This window comes from Schistocerca nitens, chromosome 11 (genome assembly GCF_023898315.1).
Source record: "Schistocerca nitens isolate TAMUIC-IGC-003100 chromosome 11, iqSchNite1.1, whole genome shotgun sequence".
NCBI classification, from domain to species: domain Eukaryota; kingdom Metazoa; phylum Arthropoda; class Insecta; order Orthoptera; family Acrididae; genus Schistocerca; species Schistocerca nitens.
In genome coordinates, this window is record NC_064624.1 from 28,852,381 (window position 1) to 28,876,115 (window position 23,735).

The 23,735-nt window shown below is 42.5% G+C and overlaps 1 protein-coding gene across 6 annotated transcripts in view; it reads right to left on the reverse strand.

Annotated features, from left to right (window-relative positions):
- The window catches only part of LOC126213525 (zinc finger protein 729-like), a 149,746-nt gene extending 128,295 nt beyond the window's left edge, over nt 1–21,451 (reverse strand). For 5 of the 6 annotated variants that reach the window (XM_049941365.1, XM_049941366.1, XM_049941363.1 and 2 more), the window contains exons 1-2: nt 21,394–21,451; nt 19,677–19,765 (exon numbers count right to left, since the gene is read on the reverse strand). In XM_049941365.1, coding sequence (XP_049797322.1) covers nt 19,677–19,748 — 72 coding nt within the window. In that variant the 5' untranslated portion in view covers nt 19,749–19,765; nt 21,394–21,451. The remainder of the gene's footprint in view (nt 1–19,676; nt 19,766–21,393) is intronic. The other variant, XM_049941364.1, reaches the window with a different exon arrangement.
- Nucleotides 21,452–23,735: the final 2,284 nt, after the last annotated feature.

Below are 23,735 nucleotides of genomic sequence, written 5' to 3' on the forward strand. Positions count from 1 at the left end.
AGCCTATGCTTCTACCATATTCTCAGCATCTATGGGCAGCAGCGGGGTGTTTCATCCTGTTGTGGGTTATCGTGCAGTTAACGAGAACGTAGTTTTGGAATCTGTGCCACTTCCCAATCTGCATAATTCTTTTACTTGGTTCAGTCGGGCTCAGTATTTTACTGTCCTGAATCTCAATCTCGCATATTATCAGATCATGTTAACAGAAGATTCCAAGTATATTACTGCCTTCTGTACAGACTGGAACCTCTACAATTTTAACAGGGTTTGGTTTGTCAGTGGCAGTTGCCATTCTGTCTTGCCTTCTAGATTGCATTTTGGGTGATTTCAAGTTCAAATGAGTGTATAATTACCTAGATGACAGGGTTATTTACAGTGCTGGTCTGTCTGAACACCTGCAACATCCTGAGGCAGTCCTGGTTTACCAGAGGGAGGTGGGACTTTCTGTGAAACCATCTAAAATAACACTGGCACACAGGTTTCATCCTCGGGACATCTTAGTTCCACTGATTGCATTAGAATTGACCAGAAGCATACTAGTGATTTGCGAAAATTCCCAGCTTCTAGAAATAAGGAAGGTATGGCATGGCTCATAGGCATAGAAAATATTTTTCACAAGTTTGTGCCCAATTTTACTAAATTAGTGGCATGCCTTAATGATTTAAGAAATTTCAAATGGGATGAAAGTCATCAGGAATATTCTGAAGCCATTAAGGTGGCGCTTAATAACCCACTAGTATTAGCCACACCCAATTTTGAGCTCCTGTTCTTCTTGCAGACGGACACCTCTAATGCTTCTGGAGTAGAAAGTGGCAGCTGTCCTCCTGCAGGACAGAATGGGAGGGGGTGTGTGGCAGGTTGATGGCCTATAGCCTATGCACCTTGGAAACTTTCACCTGTGGAGATGAAATATTCTATGTATGAATGGGAAGCCTTGGTGGTTCTGTTTGCTCTTGTGAAATTCAGATTTTATTTTGAACACTGGGAATTCTGTTTAGAGGCTCAATCAAACTCTCAGTTATATTTTGGCTCATTACTTCCATAACACCCTCTTACGCAGTCATTTGTGCATTTATAAAACTGTTGTCAAGATCATACAACACATCCCCTGGTCCTCCCTGTATAAGCACGTCCAGAGGTTGGTGGGGGAGTGTGAGAGCTGTAAGGGAGCGGAGTCCAACCCGAATTCCCTCAAGGGGCTTTTAGAGTCTACCCATGAGGAATGCCTGATGCAAAAATTTTTTGTTGGTTATACAGGTCCGCTTCCTCTAATGGGTGCAGATATTGGGCACCTCTTAATTTTTTTTTACTCATTCCGAGCAGAGTGACCATCCTGTTAACTATCCAGCATTTGTTACGATTTTTTTTCTCTTTATGGGCCACCCAGAATGCTTATTAGCAATAATTCTACTGCTTTTGTTTCCCAGCTATTCGTGAGATTCTGCTTTGATAAAGGACTTCAGGATGTGACCACAAATCCTTATTACCTGCACATTTTGCTGACTAGGTGAACTGCAAGTTGGAGGCTGTTCTTACCTTTCACAACAAGGCTCAGACAAAGTGGGACATGTCAGTATCATGGCTCAATTTTGTCTTTAACACTGCACAACCCATGTCCCTGGAGGCTGCTCCAGTATCCCTTGTGCTAGCACATCCAGTCAATTCTCCTCTTGTCAACCTGTGGTCAATCAATGATTTGCTTCTAGAACAAGTCACCCTAACAGTAATACAGCACAATTGGAGCCAGGCTAGGCATAATATCAAAACTGTCCACCACAGGCTAGCCATCTGCTGGTATCGGTTTTGAATTTATACATGAGTAAAGCAACACACATGCACATTACCCAGGTCAAGGAGATTCAGATGTAAATGGCCCCTTAGTGATGGGGAAGGGGGATTCTGGTTTGGTGGGGGAGGTTGAGCCATAGAGGGCTCCCTCTTTGAATTCCAGCCCCACGTGCCTGGCGGATATCACTTCTCACAACTCAGAGCTCGTGGTGCCAGTGGGTGTTGTGGACCCAGTGGGCATTTTGGAGCCACACTGGGTGGCAAGGAATGGCAGTGGATCTCACAGGCAGTAGGTGTCTTGGAGCTGGACTGGAGGGTGAGCCATGCATGACTCGTTGGCAGCGTGTGCTGTTTGGCCGAACTTAATGTGCCACTATCATTAACACCATCACTATGATAAAACATTCTTCTTTCAATAATGGTAACTGCCATTATTTGATCAGCCCCGATATTATGATCACCCATCTAAAAGCTGGTATGTCCACCTCTGGAACAGATACCAGCAGGGAGACATTGTGGCATGGAAGCAATGAGTCCTTGGTAGATCACTGGAGGAAGTTGGCACCACGTCTGTACACTCAGGTCATCTGATTCCCATAGATTCTGGAAGGGGAGATGATCTCTGATGTTATGTTAAATCACATCCCAGACGTGTTCAACAAGGTTCAGAGCTGGCAAGTTCGGTGGCCATCACATCAATTGGAACTCACTACTGTCTTCCTAGAACTGTTCTATCACACTCATGGCCTTGTGAAATGGTGCATTATTTTGATGAAAAATGCCACTGCCAGTGGGAAATATGATTGTCATGAAGGGGTCAACCTAACATGAACCATGGACCTTGCCACTGGTAGGGAGGCTTGCGTGCCTCAGCGATACAGATAGCCATTCTGTAGATGCAACCACAACAGAAGGGTATCTGTTTAGAGGCCAGACAAAGATGTGGTTCCTAAAGAGGGGCTGTAGCTTTTACAGTAGTTTCTGGGGCAACTGTCAGGATGAATGACTGATCTGGCCTTGTAACTGAAACAGCCTTACTTTGCTGATACTGCAAACAGATGAAATCAAGGAGAAACTACAGCTGTAATTTTTCAGGAGGGAATGCAGCTTTACTGTGTGGTTAAATGATGATGGCATCCTCTTGGGTAAAATATTCCAGAGGTAAAATAATCCCCCGTTCAGATCTCCAGGTGGGGATAGCTCAGGACAATGACATTATCAGGAGAAAGAAAACTGGCGTTCTACGGAGCATGGAATATCAGATCCCTTAATCGGGCAGAGAGGTTAGAAAATTTAAAAAGATATATGGATAGGTTAAAGCTAGATATAGTGACAATTACTGAAGTTCAATGGCACAAAGAACAAGACTTCTGGTAAGGTGAATACAGGATTATAAATACTAAATTGAATAGGGGTAATGGAATAGTAGGTTTAATAATGAAAAAAAAAATAGGAATGCAGAAGAACTACTACAAACAGTATAGTGAATGCATTATTGTAGCAAAGATAGACATTTAGCCCATGCCTAGTAGTTCAAGTTTATACACAAACTAGCTGGGCAGATAATGAAGAGATTGGAGGAATGTATGATGAGATAAAAGAAGTTATTCAGATAGTGAAGGGAGACAAAAATTTAATAGTCATAGTGGGAGTGGAATTCGATAGTAGGAAAAGGAAGAGAAGGAAAAGTGGTAGGTGAATACAGAATGTGGGTAAGGAATGAAAGAGGAAGCCGTCTGGTAGAATTTTGCACAGAGCTTAACTTCATCATACACTAGGTGCTCAAATGTATCCGAACACTCCCAAAAACACAAGTTTTTCATATTGGCATTGTGCTGCCACCTACTGCCAGGTACTCCGTATCACCAACCTCAGTAGTCATTAGACATCGTGAGAGAGCAGAATGGGGTGCTCTGTGGAACTCTGACTTCGAACATGGTCAGGTGATTGTGTGTCACTTGTGTCATACGTCTGTACAAAGACTTCCACACTGCTAAACACCCCTAGGTCCGCTGATTCCAATGTGACAGTGAAGTATAAATGTGAAGGGACACATACAGCACAAAAGCATACAGGCTGATCTCATCTGATGATTGACATATACTGCTGACAGTTGAAGAGGGTCGTAATGTGCAATAGGCAGACATCTTTCCAGACCATCACACAGGAATTCCAAACTGCATCAGGATCCACTGCCTACTGCGACAGTTATGCGAGAGGTGAGAAAACTTTGATTTCATGGTTGAGCAGCTGCTGACAAGCCACACATCACGCCGGTAAATGCCAAACTAAGCCATGCTTAGTGTAAGGAGCACAAACATTGTGTAATTGGACAGTGGAAAACATTGTGTGAAGTGACGAATCACGGCACACAATGTGACAATCTGACGGCATGGCGTGGGTATGGCAAATGCCTGGTGAGTGTTATCTGCCAGTGTGTGTAGTTCCGATAGTAAAATTCAGAAACGGTGCTGTTATGTTTTGGTCATGTTTTTCATGGAAGGGGCTTGCACACCTTGTTGTTTTGTGTGGAACTGTTACCCCATAGGCCTACATTGATGTTTTTAGGCCCTTCTTGCTTCCCACTGTTGGAGAGCAATTCGGGGATGGTGATTTCAACTTTTGACACGGCCTGTTCATGATGCAGGTCATGTGGCAGAGTGGTTACATGACAGTAACATCCCTGCAATGGACTGGCCTGCAGAGAGTCCTGACCTGAAGCCTATATAACACCTTTGGGATGTTTTGGAACACCAACTTCATGACCCTCCCCAGTGCAGCACTCTGTGAAAAATGTGCGGCTATTTTCCAAGAAACCTTCCAGGACCTGATTTAATATATGCCTGTGAGAGTGGAAGCTGTCATCAAAGTTAAGGGTGGGCCAACACTGTATGGTTGGTTTAAAGGTGGGAGAATGGACCAAACTATGTCATCCCTCCCTTGTTCCTAAGAAAATAATGCCACAAGGGTGAGAATAAAATGGACGAAACATATTAACACAAAACGGAAAGAAAGGAAAAGCCACAAGAACGAAAGGAAGGCAACGAATACTAAAAGGAAGAAAAGAGGACAAGAAAACAACAAAGAGACACTAGAAACAGAAGGGAGTAAAACATGAAAGAAGATTACAGTGGCTGGCCAACCACAAGAATAAAAAGGGAAAGCCAGCCACTCTGCAACACATTAAAACCTCCATCCTAAAAGCACTAGGGTGGAGGATATGGAGGGACAAAGAACATGCTAAAACCTACAGAGCAGTATAAAACCCACTCTCACAGATAAAATGTAAACTAAAGCTGCTGTGGAGGCATTGTCGCCTAACACTGAAGGCAGGGTGCTGGGAAAGTTAAAAGTCTGCTGCAAAGTGAGCAGTCCAGCAAGACGTGGACGACTGTCATTTGCGAGCCACAGTGACACTGAGGTGGGTTCTCGCGACGAAGTAGGTAACCATGCGTTAGCCCCGATCGCCAATGCGGAGCCGGCAGAGGACAACTGATTGCCTGCGAGAGACCTGCATGGAAGACTTCCTCACATTCATAGACTCCTTAATGACAGCAGTTTGTTGTGCGTGCTGTTATGCCATTCTGTCTCCAAAAGCTGGAAAACCCTGCAGTGTAAGACAAACCGCAGGTCAGATTTGGAGATGCCTATCTCCAGAAGCGGTTTCCGCATCGCCTGTTTGGCCAGCCTGTCGACAAGTTCGTTGCCGGGACTTCCGACATGTCCTGGGGTCCACACAAACACCACGAACTGCAGGACTGTTCCAGGGCATAGATGGACTCCTGAATGGACACTACCAGAGGGTGGCAAGGGTAGCACTGGTCGATAGCCTGTAGGCTGCTCAATGAGTCAGTACACAGGAAAAATGACTCAGACATCTTTCCAGACCATCACACAGGAATTCCAAACTGCATCAGGATCCACTGCAAGTACTGCGACAGTTATGCGAGAGGTGAGAAAACTTGGATTTCATGGTTGAGCAGCTGCTGACAAGCCACACATCACGCCGGTAAATGCCAAACTAAGCCATGCTTAGTGTAGTGAAAACACTGCAGCCCACTGGCAAAGAGTGCTGCTCAATATTTCCTCCATGAACATATGCAAAGCCTACGTGACCATCAGCCATTGAGTCATCAGTGTAAACCACTACAGAGCCCCAGAACACAAGAAATGGGAAGAAGTGGCAGCGGAGAGCAGTGGTGTTAACCGAGCCCTTAGGGCCATGCAAAAGGTCCAGACGAAGCTCGGCCAAGGCGTACACCACGGAGGTGTACGTGAACGGACCGCAAGTAGAGGTGGTAAAGGGAAGGACTCCAGTTCGGTGAGAAGGGACCGCACGTGAACCGCAATCGTTAGCCCCGATCTGGGCCGTCGATGCAGGAGATGGACTGCTGCAGGCAGGAAATGGAGATGGTAATTCGGATGCTCAGGGGAATTATGAATGTGTGCTGCGTAACTGGCGAGTAGTTGCACATGTCTGATCTGTAGTGGAGGGACACCAGCCTCCTCCAGTACGCTGGTCACCGGACTCGTCCTAAAAGCTCCTATCGCTAATCGAACCCCACAGTGGTGCGCAGGGTCGAGTAAATGCAATGCTGAAGGCACTGCCAAACCATAAACCACACTCCCATAGTCAATTTGGGTTTGTACAAGGTCTCTGTAGAGCTGCAGCAGCATACAGTGTTCTGCACCCCAATTGGTGTTGCTCAGGCAACAAAGAAGATTGAGGTGCTACCAGCACTTCTGCTTAAGCTGACGAAGATGAGAGAGCCAAGTCAATTGAGTGTCGAAAACCAGTGCTAGGGACTGATATATCTCCACTACAATAAGTGGATCGTCATTAAGGTAAAGTGCGGGTTCTGGGTGAAAGGTACGACACCGACAGAAGTGCATGAGACACAACTTTGCGGCTGAAAACTGGATGCTGTGGACTAGAGCCCATGACTGCGCCTTGTGGATAGCTCCCTGGAGGTGTCGCTCAGCAACAACAGTACTGGAGCAGCAGTACGAAATGCAGAAGTTGTCTGCATACAGAGAAGGTGAGACAGAGGACCCAGCAGCTGCTGCTAGACCGTTAATGGCCACTAAAAATAGGGGGACACTCTTGCAGGACTCCATTCTCCTGGGTATTGATGGAACTATGGGAGTCACCAACTTGGACATGGAAAGCATCGAGCAACAGTAAGTTTTGGATAAAAATTGGGAGTGGTCCCTGGAGACCCCACTCGTACACTGCAGCAAGGATATAAGGTCATCAAGTCATGTCGTATGCTTTACGTAAGTCAAAAAAAGACAGCAATCAGGTGTTGCCATCTGGAAAAGGCTGTTCAGATAGCATATTCAATGGACAAAAGATTATCAGTGGTAGAGTGACCCTGGCGGAAGCCGCTCTGACCTTGAGGCAGCAAGTCCCATGACTCCAGGACCCAAACCAACCGCCGACATACCATATGTTCCAACAGCTTACAAAGAACGTTGGTGAGGCTGATGGGCCAATAGTTATCCACATCAAGCGGATTTTTACTGGGTTTCAGCATCAGAATGATGGTGCTCTCCCACCACTGTGATGGAAAGACGCCATTGCACCAGATCCGGTTGAAGATGACAAGAAGATGTCACTTGTAGTCAGATGACAGATGTTTAATCATTATGATGTGGATGCGATCAGGCCCAGGAGCTGTGTCCGGGAAATGTGCAAGGGCACTGACGAGCTCCCACTCTGTAAATGGGGCGTTATAGGATTCACTGCAGCGTGTAGTGAATGAGAGGATGTTCCCTTCCAGCCGCCGTTTGAGTGTGCGAAAGGCTGGGGGGTAATTCTCCGATGCAGAGGCTCGAGCAAAGTGCCCGGCAATCGCATTTGCGTTGATACAAAACTCACCATTTATGGTAACATCATGGACAGCTGTTGGGGCCTGGTACCCGAAAACACATTTCATCTTTGCCCAGACTTGGGAAGGTGATGTGTGGCACCCAATGGTGGAGATGTATCTCTCCCCACACTTCTTCCATTGTTTGATAAGGTAGTAAACATGGGCACAGAGCCATTTAAAGGCTATGAGGTGCTCCAGGGAAGGGTGCCACTTATACCGCTGTAGAGCTCACCGACACTCCTTAATTGCTTCAGCAACTTCCAGCGACCACCAAGGGACTGCCATAGGCCTCTGGCACCCTAAAGAGCGAGGTATCGCGTTTTTTTGCGGCAGAAACAATTCCTAGTCACCATCACATTGATGTTAACGTGTGGGGGAGATTTAGCAGTGAAAGCAGAGGTGGAAGTTCCCCAGTCCGCCTTGTTCAAAGCCCATCTGGGCCGGCGTCCGTGTGCCTGATGCTGGGACAGAGTGACAGGAAGATGGGGAAGTGGTCACTATCACGCAGGTCATCATGTGCTCTCAAGTGGATAGATGGGAGAAGTCCTGGGTTGCAAATTAATAAATCGATGGCTGAGTAACTACCATGAGCCATACTGAAATGTGTGGCGGCCACTGTATATAAGAGGCAGAGGTCGAATTGCGACAGTAAAGTTTCGACATCTCTGCCTCGGCCAGTATTGGCATTAAAATCTCCCAGAAGTGGGAAAGGTTTAGGGAGTTGATAAATCAGTGCAGCTAATACATTCAGGAATACTGCACCATCCGGAGGAAGATATACATTGCATATAGTTATTTCCTGCATCTTCCTTATTCTGAAAGCCACAGCTTCAAGAAGGGTTTGAAGGGGCACATGTCCACTACAGACCGAGTTTAGGACATAAACGCAAACTCCACCTGACACTCTACTATAGTTGCTACGGTTCCTGTAATATCCCTTATAGCCACGAAGGGCAGGTGTCTGCATTGCTGGGAACCAGGTTTCCTGGAGAGCAATGCAGACAGCAGGTGTAAAGCTTAACAGTTGCTATAGCTCAGCCAGGCGGTGGAAAAAACTGTCGCAATTCCACTGGAGGATGACATCGTGAGACTGGGAAAGCATGGAACATTAAATGAGGCAGTTTACGTCTCACAGTCACCTGCTGCCACCGATTTATTGCCTGAGCAGTCTATATCCATTGTGTCTAAGGGTCTGGCGAGATCTAGGTCCTCAGCAGATGCCAAAATCTGCACCTTATCATCAGTTACAGAGCTTGTATGTAGCGGTGGTGTGGGTGCCACTGCAATTTCCTTGGTTTTTGGAGTTTTTCTTTTTGGATTTCTCTCGCTGCTCCTTTGGTTTCCCTGGCTGGGAGGACTTCACTAGCTCAGTCTCTGGGACTGAGTATGAGCATGAAGCCGTACAACCAGCTGCTTTTGGTCTCTTCAGCCACTGATGAGTGTCACCTTTCCCACTAGAAAAAACCTGGGAATGGACTGACCCAAGGGACCCCTTCCTAGCGAGAGAAGCTGAAGGAGACTTAACGCTTCTCCGGCTTAGAATTGGGAATGGATGTCCCCGATGGTTGCGGGGGTGTTGCTTCCAAAGTAGGTGGTGCAGGAGCAACAGGAAAGGAAATGCCCCCCACCATCAAGGGGGCAGGTGTAGTCTTCTGGCTCTGACAGGTGACCTGGGTTGGTGGAGCTGATGGTGCCACAACTGTTGTAGCTGTGGCGTAAGATGATGTCATACGCACAGGATGCAGACTTTCAAATTTTCCTTTAGCCTTAGTGTAGGTCAGTCTGTCCAGAAACTTTTACTCCATAATTTTCCTTCCTTTCTGGAGAATCCTGCAGTCAGACAAGCAAGGTGAATGGTGCTCTCCACAGTTGACACAGATGGGAGGCGGGGCATATGGAGTATTGGGATGTGATGAGCGTCCGCAATCTCGGCATGTGACGCAGGGAGTGGGAAGAAATCTGGCTGAAATTCCAGCACTTAAAACATCACATCGGAGGAGAGATATAGGGCTTGACATCACACTCTTAGACCATCACCTTGACCTTCTCGGGCAATGCATCATCCTCAAAGTCCAAGATGAAGGTACCGGTGGCAACCTGATTATCCTTCGGACCCCAGTGGACATGACAGACAAAATGTACACCTCGTCACTCTAAACCGGCGCGCAGCTCATTGTCGGACTGCAAAAGAAAGTCTCTGTGAAATATGATACCCTGGACCATATTTAAGTTCTTATGGGGCGTGATGGTTACAGAAATATACTCCAGCTTCTCACAAGTGAGAAACTCGCGTGACTGGGCAGAGGATGCTGTTTTGATCAAGACTGACCCAGATCTCATTTTGGACAAGCCCTCCACCTCCCCAAACTTGTCCTCTAAATGCTCAACAAAAAATAGGTTTCATTATCATGAAAGATTCCCCATCAGCTCTCAAACATACAAGGTACTGGGGCGAATAAGATCCGTTGCCATCCTCAGCCTGACGTTCCTCCCGTGGTGTGGCCAGGGAGGGGAACGATTTGGGGCCGTACTTCTGTGCACTGAATTGAGCTCGTGATCACTTAGAGACTACTGGTGTTTCACCACCAGCAGCAGATGATGGACTAGACTTCATCACGTGTCATCCACACTGATGCCATCCACTCCGTCCAGGGGCCCTCCCCACAGGTGCCACCCAGCTGCAGCAAAGGCCACCTGGCAGGATGGCCATTGCTGAGAGTCCCGATGCCCCAGGGGATGGGCATCTACCCCTTGGCATACGTGGGGAGTTAACGGTGCAGGCATCAGCAGAGCTAGCACTGTGTGGTCAGGGGGCTACAACCAATAGGATACATGGCAGCCCCACCACAACGGACTAGGTACTGTGTTGGATATCAGGTGCAAAGAAGTCCATGGTCATCATCAACACAGAAATTGACACTGCACAGTGTACAGTGGAAAATATACCGAGGAAGGTGGCTTCGCCCAAGAGATGGAGAATGGGCAGGACTGCAATGCAATGATGAGAAAGTGGGCTAAAAGTTACAATGCACAATGGACACGATGCACCTTGTAAAGCACCCTTCCACAATTGGCTCACTCTTCGGGAAAAATTTGAAGAATGGAGGTCAAACCCTACAGGGGAGGTCACATAAAGACTGAAACATGTGAAGCTCCTTTTAGTCGCATCATACGACAGGCAGGAATACCTCAGGACTATTCTAACCCCTGGACCCGCAGGGGGACAACACCTTATGGAATTCCAGCATCACCGATGGAGGGTGCCACGAACTTTTAAGTCATTTTCAGCCAGGTGTCCTGATACTTTTGATCACACAGTGTAGCTAACAATTGATATAGGAATCATGACAGAAGGTTGTACACGTGGAAGAGGCCTGGAGACACTAGAACTATTCAGATGAATTATATAATGGCAAGACAGATTTAGGAACCAGGTTTTAAACTGTAAGACATTTCCAGGGGGCAGATGTGGGCTCTGACCACTATCTATTGGTTATGAACTGTAGATTAAAACTGGAAAAAACTGCAAAAAGGTGGGAATTTAAGGAGATGGGACCTGGATAAACTGACAGAACCACAGGTTGTAGAAAGTTTCAGGAAGAGCATTAGGAAACGATTGACAAGAATGGGGGAAAGAAATACAGTAGAACACGAATGGGTAGCTTTGCGAGATGAAATAGTGAAGGCAGCAGAGGATCAAGTAGGTAAAAATGTGAGGGCTAGTAGAAATCCTTGGGTAACACAAGAGATACTGAATTTAATTGATGAAAGAAGAAACTATAAAAATGCAGTAAATGAAGCAGGCAAAAAAGAGTATGAATGTCTAAAAAATGAGATTGATAGGAAGTGCTAAATGGCTAAGCAGGTATGGCTACAGGACAAATTGAAGGACGTAGAGACATGTATGACAAGAGGTAAGATAGATACTGTCTACTGGAATACTGAAGGGACCTTTGGAGAAAAGAGAACCACGTGTAAGAATATCAACCACTCAGTTGGAAAAAGTTCCAATCAAAGAAGGGAACATAAAAAGGTGAAAGAAGTATATAGAGGGTCTATACAATGGCGATGTTCTTGCAGGCAATATTATGGAAATGGAAGAGGATGTAAACGAGGATGAAATTCGAGATATGATACTGCATGAAGAGTCTGACAGAGCCCTGAAAGACCTAAGTTGAAACAAGGTCCTGGGAGTAGACAACATCCATTAGAACTACTGACAGCCTTGGGAGAGCCAGCCTTGACAAAACTCTACCATCTGGTGGGCAAGATGTATGAGACAGGTGAAGTACCCTCAGACTTCAAGAAGAATACAATAACTGCAATCCCAAAGAAAGCAAGTATTGACAGGCGTGAAAATTACCAAACTATCAGTTTAGTAAGTCACAGCTGCTGAATACTAACATGAATTGTTTGCAGATGAATGGAAAAACTGGTAGATGCCAACCTCTGAGAAGATTAGTTTGGATTCCGTAGAAATGTTGGAACACGTGAGGTAATAATGACCCTATGATTTATCTTAGAAGACAGATTAAGGAAAGGCAAACCGACATTTCTAGCATTTGTAGACTTAGAGAATGCTTTTGACAATGTTGACTGGAATACTCTCTTTCAAATTATAAAGGTGGCAGTTGTCAAATGCAGGGAGCGAAAGGATTCACAATTTGTACAGAACCCCATTCGGATCTCCGGGAGGGGACTGCCAAGGGGGAGGTTACCATGAGAAAAAGATTGAATAATCAACGAAAGGATAACGTTCTACGAGTCGGGGCGTGGAATGTCAGAAGCTTGAACGTGGTAGGGAAACTATAAAATCTGAAAAGGGAAATGCAAAGGCTCAATCTAGATATAGTAGGGGTCAGTGAAGTGAAGTGGAAGGAAGACAAGGATTTCTGGTCAGATGAATATCAGGTAATATCAACAGCAGCAGAAAATGGTATAACAGGTGTAGGATTCGTTATGAATAGGAAGGTAGGGCAGAGGGTGTGTTACTGTGAACAGTTCAGTGACTGTGTTGTTCTAATCAGAATCGACAGCAGACCAACACCGACAACGATAGTTCAGGTATACATGCCGATGTCGCAAGCTGAAGATGAACAGATAGAGAAAGTGTATGAGTATATTGAAAGGGTAATGCAGTATGTAAAGGGGGGCGAAAATTTAATAGTCATGGGTGACTGGAATGCAGTTGTAGGGGAAGGGGTAGAAGAAAAGGTTACAGGAGAATATGGGCTTGGGACAAGGAATGAAAGAGGAGAAAGACTAATTGAGTTCTGTAACAAGTTTCAGCTAGTAATAGCGAATACCCTGTTCAAGAGTCACAAGAGGAGGAGGTATACTTGGAAAAGGCTGGGAGATACGGGAAGATTTCAATTAGATTACATCATGGTCAGACAGAGATTCCGAAATCAGATACTGGATTGTAAGGCATACCCAGGAGCAGATATAGACTCAGATCACAATATAGTAGTGATGAAGAGTAGGCTGAAGTTCAAGACATTAGTCAGGAAGAATCAATACGCAAAGAAGTGGGATACGGAAGTACTAAGGAATGACGAGATACGTTTGAAGTTCTCTAACGCTATAGATACAGCAATAAGGAATAGCGCAGTAGGCAGTACAGTTGAAGAGGAATGGACATCTCTAAAAAGGGCCATCACAGAAGTTGGGAAGGAAAACATAGGTACAAAGAAGGTAGCTGCGAAGAAACCATAGGTAACAGAAGAAATACTTCAGTTGATTGATGAAAGGAGGAAGTACAAACATGTTCTGGGAAAATCAGGAATACAGAAATACAAGTTGCTGAGGAATGAAATAAATAGGAAGTGCAGGGAAGCTAAGACGAAATGGCTGCAGGAAAAATGTGAAGACATCGAAAAAGATATGATTGTCGGAACGACAGACTCAGCATACAGGAAAGTCAAAACAACCTTTAGTGACATTAAAAGAAACGGTGGTAACATTAAGAGTGCAACGGGAATTCCACTGTTAAATGCAGAGGAGAGAGCAGATAGGTGGAAAGAATACATTGAAAGCCTCTATGAGGGTGAAGATTTGTCTGATGTGATAGAAGAAGAAACAGGAGTCGATTTAGAAGAGATAGGGGATCCAGTATTAGAATTGGAATTTAAAAGAGCTTTAGAGGACTTACGGTCAAATAAGGCAGAAGGGATAGATAACATTCCACCAGAATTCCTAAAATCATTTGGGGAAGTGGCAACAAAACGACTATTCACGTTGGTGTGTAGAGTATATGAGACTGGCGATATACCATCTGACTTTCAGAAAAGCATCATCCACACATTTCCGAAGACAGCAAGAGCTGACAAGTGCGAGAATTATCGCACAATCAGCTTAACAGCTCATGCATCGAAGCTGCTTACAAGAATAATATACAGAAGAATGGAAAAGAAAATTGAGAATGCGCTAGGTGACGATCAGTTTGGCTTTAGGAAAAGTAAAGGGACGAGAGAGGCAATTCTGATGTTACGGCTAATAATGGAAGCAAGGCTAAAGAAAAATCAAGACACTTTCATAGGATTTGTCGACCTGGAAAAAGCGTTCGACAATATAAAATGGTGCACGCTGTTCGAGATTCTGTAAAAAGTAGGGGTAAGCTATAGGGAGAGACGGGTCATATACAATATGTACAACAACCAAGAGGGAATAATAAGAGTGGACGATCAAGAACGAAGTGCTCGTATTAAGAAGGGTGTAAGACAAGGCTGTAGCCTTTTGCCCCTACTCTTCAATCTGTACATCAAGGAAGCAATGATGGAAATAAAAGAAAGGTTCAGGAGTGGAATTAAAATACAAGGTGAAAGGATATCAATGATACAATTCACTGATGACATTGCTATCCTGAGTGAAAGTGAAGAAGAATTAAATGATCTGCTGAATGGAATGAACAGTCTAATGAGTACACAGTATGGTTTGAGAATAAATCGGAGAAAGACGAAGGTAATGAGAAGTAGCAGAAATGAGAACAGCGAGAAACTTAACATCAGGATTGATGGTCATGAAGTCAATGAAGTTAAGGAATTCTGCTACCTAGGCAGTAAAATAACCAGTGACAGACAGAGCAAGGAGGACATCAAAAGCAGACTCGCTATGGCAAAAAAGGCATTTCTGGCCAAGAGAAGTCTACTAATATCAAATACCGGCCTTAATTTGAGGAAGAAATTTCTGAGGATGTACGTCTGGAGTACAGTATTGTATGGTAGTGAAACATGGAATGTGGGAAAACCGGAACAGAAGAGAATTGAAGCATTTGAGATGTGGTGCTATAGACGAATGTTGAAAATTAGGTGGACTGATAAGGTAAGGAATGCGGAGGTTCTACGCAGAATCGGAGAGGAAAGGAATATGTGGAAAACACTGATAAGGAGAAGGGACAAGATGACAGGACATATACTAAGACATGAGGGAATGACTTCCATGGTACTAGAGGGAGCTGTAGAGGGCAAAAACTGTAGAGGAAGACAGAGATTGGAATACGTCAAGCAAATAATTGAGGACGTAGGTTGCAAGTACTACTCTGAGATGAAGAGGTTAGCACAGGAAAGGAATTTGTGGCGGGCCGCATCAAACCAGTCAGTAGACTGATGACCAAAAAAAAAACAGAAACCAGATGGCAGTTATATGTGTCAAGGGGTACAAAAGGGAAGCAGTATTTAGGGAGTGTGACAGGCTTATAGCCTATCCCCGGTGCTCTTCAATCTGTATATTGAGCAAGCAGTAAAGGAAACAATAGCAAAATTGGAGTAGGAATTAAAATCCAGGGAGAAGAAATAAAAGCTCTAAGGTTTGCCGATGACATAGCAATTCTGTCAGAGACAGCAAAGGACCTGGAAGAGCAGCTGAACAGAATGGACAGTGTCTTGAAAAAGGGGGGGGGGTGTATAAGATGAACTTCACCAAAAACAAAACAAGGATAATGGAATGTAGTCGAATTAAAGCAGGTGATGCTGACGGAATTAGATTAGGAAATGAGATACTTAAAGTAGTAGACGAGTTTTGCTATTTGGGGAACAAAACAACTGATGATGGTCGAAGTAGTGATAATATGAAATTTAGACTAGCAATGACAAGGAAATTGTTTCTGAAGAAGAGAAATTTGTCAACATCAGGTGTAAATTTAAGTGTCCGTATATCTTTTCTGAAAGTATTTTTATGGAGTGTATCCACGTATGGAAGAGAAACACGAACAATAAACAGTTTAGACAAGATTAGATGGGTAGATCATGTAACTCATGAGGAGGTACTGAACAGAAGAGAGAAGAGACATTTGTGGCAGAAATTGACTAGAAGAAGGGAACACTTGGCAGGACATATTCTGAGGCATCAAGAGATCATCAATTTAGTACTGAAGGGAAGCGCAGAGGATAAAAATAGTAGATGGAAACCAATGCACAAATACACTAAACAGATTCAGGAGAATGTAGGTTGCAGTAGTTACTCAGAGTTGAAGCTTGCACAGGATAGAGTAGCAAGGAGAGCTGCATCAAACCAGTCTCAGGACTGAAGATCACAACAAAAACGTAAGGGGTGGCTGTGGTTTGCAACTAGTTTACAATACTCCTTTTCTGACAGTTCCTCACACGAGCTCCACTTGTCCCACGGGTACCCACATGGCTGTTTCCCAGAGTATAATGGAAGTCCTGCCAGTACAGGAGTAAAGGAGGTTTTTCCCTGTGGGTGATGGAAATGCACCCTCCCAAAAGTTTGATGAAGGTATCAAGATTCATCAGATCATGCAGTGCTTTGCCATTGAGCCAACATCCAGCACAAACAGCTACATGCCTATTTCAGATGTAGTTGTCGATGGCATGGCATTAACACTCATGCATTTGTGGGTCATCTGCTGCACAGACTCAACATTAGAAGTGTCTGGAGCATTGTGCATTCAGACACACTTGTACTTTGCCCAGCATTAATGTCTGATGTTAGTAACACCACAGTTTGCTGCCTGTCTTGTTTTACCAGTCTGCCCAGCCTATGATGTCTACCATCTGTCATGAGGGATGTTTGGTTAACCCCATAATGTCTGGACATGGTTCCACCTTTGTTTTGACATGTGTTGAAGACAACTGCCACAATAGTCTTCAAACACCCAAAAACCTTTGCAGCTTCCAAAATGCTCATGCCAAGACTTCAGGCCATCAAAATTTGCTCTCAGCCAAATTCAGATAGATTGTGTGCATCCCCATTTTACACGCAGACAGCATGCTCACTGATACTCCATGCACCATGTGTGTGTCTGATCAGCAGACAAGGTGAGGCGCTATTGCCTGGATGAGTTTATATCGATAGCAGATTGTTGGTAATAATGTTTTGGCTGATGTGTATTTGGATTTAGTATTATGACTTTCAAATGGATGCTGGGTAATGCCAAACGAAACATTACACAACATTGGAGGCAATTGCCAAATGCATCAATTTATTACGAAGGTGTACTGGGAAATAATGCCTCCAAAATTTTTATTCTGTTCTTAACATCAGTTAAAATATTACGTGTCATGCTTATTACTCTGTCAATGTTTCCACTTCCCTGACACAATCCTCCTGCTGGAGAGTTCTGAATTACAGAGTGTAACATGGGTGAGTGTTATTTAACTGTGTTGGCACATGAGAAAACCCCCAGAAAACAGAACACAAATTCAAATAGTTCACCCACACGTGGAGCACTCTCTCCTTCAGCACAGCACTACCATACCATGCAATTTTCTTTTTTTTTTTTTTTTTTTTTTGCTCTTGTATGCCTAACCTGTTTGATTCATTATTATTGACCATCCTCCATAGTGTCCCAGCTGGACCCAATGAATTTTGAACATTTTCCAAAACCTAATTACCACCTTCGAGGACTTAACTTTGTTAGTGATGAATTGGTGTGAGCAGAGGTGATGATGTGGGTCGTGGGTCTGCCAATAAAGTCAAACATTCCACAGTGATGACACCAACAACCTGGTGTCTCATTGGGAGAAAGGCTTTCAGTGCCACGGTGACTATGTTTGAAACAAATATATAAACATGAAGGACAAAGATGTAAAATGTTAATAAAGTTTGTTTTAATTAAAATGCTTCGATAATTTTAAAATAAAAATTTTGAGCCATTACTTTCCAGCAAGTCCTCATTCCCAAAATATACACAAAATAAAAATTAAGTTTTAATTAATTTGGCAAAGAAGGTGGCCTTCAACTGATATAATGTCTACGTGCATCTCTTAAGGTGACAGGGAAGTTCAGTCCATCAACTAACACAGCACAAAACGTAAGAGAAGACTTCTTGTGGGTAAAAGTTCCATTCTGGGCATCATTTGGATTTTTTTGTAAACATTCAGCTGTGCTACTGGTCAATCTGTTACCACATCCCTTATTTGGCTTTCACATTTCTAGGCTTTGTCAGCACACACCCACACTGCCACCTTTCAACCTAGGCTAGGCCTTGAGCTGCACTATGGAGCAGTCTCACCACAACCAATATTTCAAGGGAGCTAGCACCACATTTTAACCTTGTAGCCTTTGAATAGTTCTCAGATTCAGAATCAAGTTCAATGACTGTTCAATCTGAATTTCATTCGCACACTATGTGTTGTGCATACTTATCATTCTATATGCCAAACCATCTTTACGTCAGGGGTCAAATCCTAAGCCTGAACTATGTTGGGTCTACCCACTCTCTTACTGTATTTATTAATATTTAGTATATTTACTTTACTGTCATTTCCTCACAATGATTGTTTAGGATTACTGTTGTGATACTGATTGTCAATTCAATTGCAAGCTGTTCACAAAGTTTGTACGAATGATAATGAAGCACTCGCATATATTAAAATGCAAATTCTGCATTAATGCTATCACAGTACTTCTGGAATTGCACCCAAGATGGATGTTGAAACAGATTTGTTCAGCACACACAGTTCACAAGTAGTTCGCATGATTATGTCACGACCCTCAATTCTGGTTAGCAGAATAAAAATACTAGTGGCATCAAGTGAATTTGTTTGCCTTCTGATAGCTGAGTATCCAACTAATGGTTGCACTGCGTCAGATTTTAAGTGACACATATATGTAAGATTATTTACACCAATAACTAACATTCTGTCAGTTTCACTAACAATATGCAGCAAACACAGAAAGTGGTTATGAACAAACCTGTCAATATTTAATGTGTAACCCCATGGCTTCATCTAAACTTTGCTGCCAACATACAAATTCATTCTGCATCTACAGGCTGTGTAACAGTTTATGCTTCCATGTGATATTTGTCTGAAATGCAAATTTACTGCTGACAGTTCTACTTATACTTCGTTCACATATTCGAAGTCAACACCTAATGTTAATAGTACTACAAAATGTACTTCACAGATTAGTGACCATGCAAATGTCACTTCAAAATTATTTACAAATAATTTATTTTACATCATTAATAACTAAATTACAATTATCATTCCATTCCATGATACACTGCAATAACAGAAACAGAGCAAGGTGGCGCAGTGGTTAGCACACTGGACTCACATTCAGAAGGACGATGGTTCAATCCTGCTTCCGGCCATTCTGATGTAGGTTTCCCTTGATTTCCCTAAATCGCTCCATGCAAATGCCGGGATTGTTCCTTTGAAAGGGCATGGCCAACTTCCTTCCCTTCTCCTCACCCAAACAACCCCAATCCTACACTGCAATAATGCATTAACGTCACCCACACAATTTATAAATTTCATGGCACTGCTAACATTCACTAAAGTCATAGTTACTCTTAAGCTGCACATTAAGGTTGTCATTTAAAAGAAACGTATCAGAGCAGAATATACCCACTTTATGGCAACCACTTTATCAGTATAATTGGGTTGTGCATTAAAAATTTTCAATGTTTACTGAATATTAAACTGAAACTCGTGCTCGGTTCTATGCGAGATTTAATACAAGGCTTATTTCAATGCACTGGGCAAAATGCACCATACTGCACACAGAAATTAATGAAACATTGCTAAGAAATACAAGTAAGTCACTTACCGTGAAGCGTAACTCAGTTTGTACTTCATCCATTTCCTCTTTTTTTATCCACTTAGTTGGCTCTTGGTCCATGGCTTCAGTTCTACAGTCTGAAAAAAAAAAAAAAAGCAATCACATAACAACAGTTGTACTCAGTTTTTGTTGTTAGCATTAGGCATAGCTCAAAGGCAGTATTTTCACTCATCTATTGGGTGCAGTAGATGGGTGAGTACACAGGAAACAGATTCAAAGTGCCTGAGGAAAAGTGTGTTCAGTGATATAAACTCATTCACATTTCACATGTCATGAAGAGTGAGAACAATCATAAGCTAACATGCACTGCAAAAAGAGTAGTTACAGTTGCAACTGCTCCTTCGTAACACTAGTTTATGGATACTGTCCTAATGCAAAAATTATGGAACATGTGTATTTTTTAGTGCATGCACTAACATCAGTATTACAGACAATCAAAGCAGTCAATAGTGCAGCGAAATTATTGAATAACACCAAATATTTCATTCTACAGTTGGTTCACTGTGTTAATTTCAGTGTGAAAGGGACATGATGAAAATCCGGACATATGGATTGTTTATCAATGACTATGCATTTTCAACACGGGTATTTCCTTGAAACTTTCTTCCTCTATTCATTCACAGATGTATACTCAATTTACAGTAAGCATGATTTTGGAATTTTTACCTGCTATTAAAGAAAACCATATATCTGTACTGTAGACTGCACACAGCGAAGTGTAAGTTCTCATTCTTGATTACCATCAAGATTAAACATTGGTGAGTTTTCTCTTACACAACTGATTTACTGAAACGACTTCCTACTAACTGTAACTGTGATGAATGGTCTATTGATTTCTGATGACGTGTAATGCTTTTTGTTAGAGAAATTACAGTTAATTTGTGCCTCGTCTTTCGACAGTTCCTAAATACTGTTACAGCATTCTTATACAGAACTCCATTAAAACCCACATACTACAACAATCTGGTATTTATACATGATTAGACGAATACTAACGACACGAGTAATCAAAGCACAATGAAACCTAAGACAATGCAACAGAATTACAGCATTTCCTTTCATGCGAACATACTCAAACCATGAAATGATGTAAATGTGGGCACTCGAAAAAATTCCTTACGTTGGCCCTAAAATCTGGAGCCGCTATATATCTACATCACATCACAGCAAATTATCATCACAACCATTATTACAGCCAAGTAAGTCAACATAACCGTACTAACATAGCGAATGTTTGAACTTCACTGTCCGCCTTTTATCGTCAGTCACTAAGTAAGTATACGATCACTTTACAGACGAACTGCTGCAGGCAACACATCACAATCTCAGCCGTTTCTTTTACGAAGATACACGTAGCGATTTTACAGGCCAGGCCAAAAACAGCAAGCACTAATAACTCAGGTATTTGGTTGGTATGAACATAATCTGAGAAAATTATAACATTCACACACCGTCACCAAGCACTCTATAGGTGACGTGATCACAATTAAATACGGAATAAAATCTCATCCTTATGTACCCACTAAAAATAATAAGACATCAGCCACAAACATAGCTACCATAGCGTCATCACAAGATATTCACGAACTATTATTCTCATCAAACTCAACTTATTGTCATAGAAATGAAGTACCATGTTAATTTACTACCGAAACAATATCCTTCTCTTAGTCTTGTTTGCAGTTTATAAACGCTTATAAATTACCTGGGCAATGTCACACACAACTTCCCGCATAACAACAAGGTTGCAGCTGACAAAACACTGAAACCAACTAAACCAAAGTTCTTGCAACAAGACAAAGCACTATGCCGTGGGCTGTGACATAAAAAACATAGAAAAACTGAACACACAAAATGCGGAAATTAAATTCCATAGGATATTCTATCCCTTTGGTAAATCCTTATCGCTATTTTAGTACAACAACTAGATAACTTAAAACAGCTGTTATTGAAGGAATCTGTTTGAAAATTTCTTGGAATTTTAAATCTTCACTGTCCTGTGTGGGAAACACTGATCTGAACACGGACATCACATCATTGTAATTTTCCTTTGTTACAGGAAGCACGCGCATATGCAAGTTGCTTAACAGAGGGATCTTGTTGATTTTTCTTGTTTTCTTGTTAGAGTTATGAACGCTAAACACTTCGTCAAAGTTTTCTTTAAATCGCATAACATGTGGACGTTGAATTATGACATTCCCGTCCGAAGAAGGAAGGAAGATTGGATTTAACGTCACATCGACATCAAGGTCATTAGAGACAGAGTACAAACTCAGATTTTGTTAAGGTTGGAGCAGGAAGATAGCAAGCTGTGCCGTTTAAAATGAAACATCCTGGCTTCTGCTTGGAGCGATTTAGAGAAGTAACGGAAAACCTAAATCTCTATGTCGGATATTGGTTTGAACCATAGTTCTCCCAATTGCGCATTCAGTGCGTTAACCACTGCACCACCTCACTCGGTCTTTGCCATGTGACTGGTTTCATGTTCACATCTTCTTTCGTAACAGCAAAGTACCAAATCACATGATATTATCAATTGATTATCTTCTCACGGGTTGTTTCATGAACAATATAAGGTTTGTCAACCACTTCTCGCATATTCAGCTATAGTATTCCAGTCAGAAGGCCAGTTCACTTTTACCAACTCTTTTAAAATTCTGTAGTGACTGCCAAATGCAATGAGATACATTCCATTTCAATGTGATGAATAAACATAAATTTTAAATCAATGAGTTCTAAGTTAGATTTTCCAGTGTTTGATTAATTCTAGGTTAAATATTTCCTAAATAGCAGTCGAGCATGTTGCAGCAACAAATTTGTTTAGATTCTGTCCTGCACAGCAATCGCTAAAATGAGCTTTACCATTGTAGGTAGAGACTTCAGCATCCATACAAACAGCTTGCCATCTTCCTCGTTTTCCTTTTATTTCCGAGCACATGAAACAGTCTTCTTATTTTGACTTTATGGCATTGTCTGTAAAATTTTAAAAAATCGGTCGCTGCATATGAAACAAAGCATCGTTGATAGGCTGAGTTGTTGTCAACAAAAGTTGCTGGAAACAGAAGTTTTCAGCTTATCAAAGTCGTTCATAAGTTTTGGGCTCACTCCACCTTTTGTTTCTTCTCATCTCGATCCCAGTCTTTTTATAAAAGGTGTGCATTATAATCAGGTGTAAGTGCATCTTTATTGACCATAGCGGTTTTCTAGGCCATATACAGACCTCGCTGATCTTTTTTTCAGATGATGAGACTATAATCCTCTGAAACTACCTTCTTGTAAATATGGACTGTATGCACAGATTTGTACAGGGAGCACATGAGTGTGATGTTAAGTGACAATCTTAAAAATTTTATTTGTTTTTCCAGAGTGAAAGTAGTAAGACTGAGCCACTGAAAAACTTTCAGCTTGATTCCTAACACCATCCCAAATTTCTGGTGAACTCACTTTCCTTAGATGATTGTTCTTCTGCCTTCTTCACTTGTGTTTTCGAAAGCTCTTTTGTTTATCACTATAACCGCAACAACTTAACAGATTGCAAGTTTATTCAGCAACATGGTGTTACAGACTTGGATTCATACTGTTGTTCATAGCAAGTGGAACATAACAGTGAAGTTCCTTTTTAAGTTCGCTCATGTGCTAGCTTTTTCTAAAGATCTTGCCTGAATTACTGAAAATAAAGCCTATTTTTCTCTCATGCATCTCTAATTTGTAATATCTTTAAAAAATTTCCAGCCTTTCTGAATGGAAAAACTTCATGACATTTACTTCTGCAGTTGTCTCAACATGGATCTTTCATGTAAACTCCTGGAAAATGGAATTCCCTGGGTGAAATGTAGAATTCTTTGCACTGGTATCTGATTTTGAAAACATTTATAACCCTGTGTTCTCAATGTTTATATATTTTTATGGCGTTGCTTGTCCTTGAAAGTGTTTGTCCTATGTCTCTAAATTCTGTTCTTTAAAGGGGTGCACATCAGCAATTTCACCTTCATTGGCTGTCTACAATAGCTCTGAACCTTGTTACCATCTGTTGCCTTTAATTGCCTC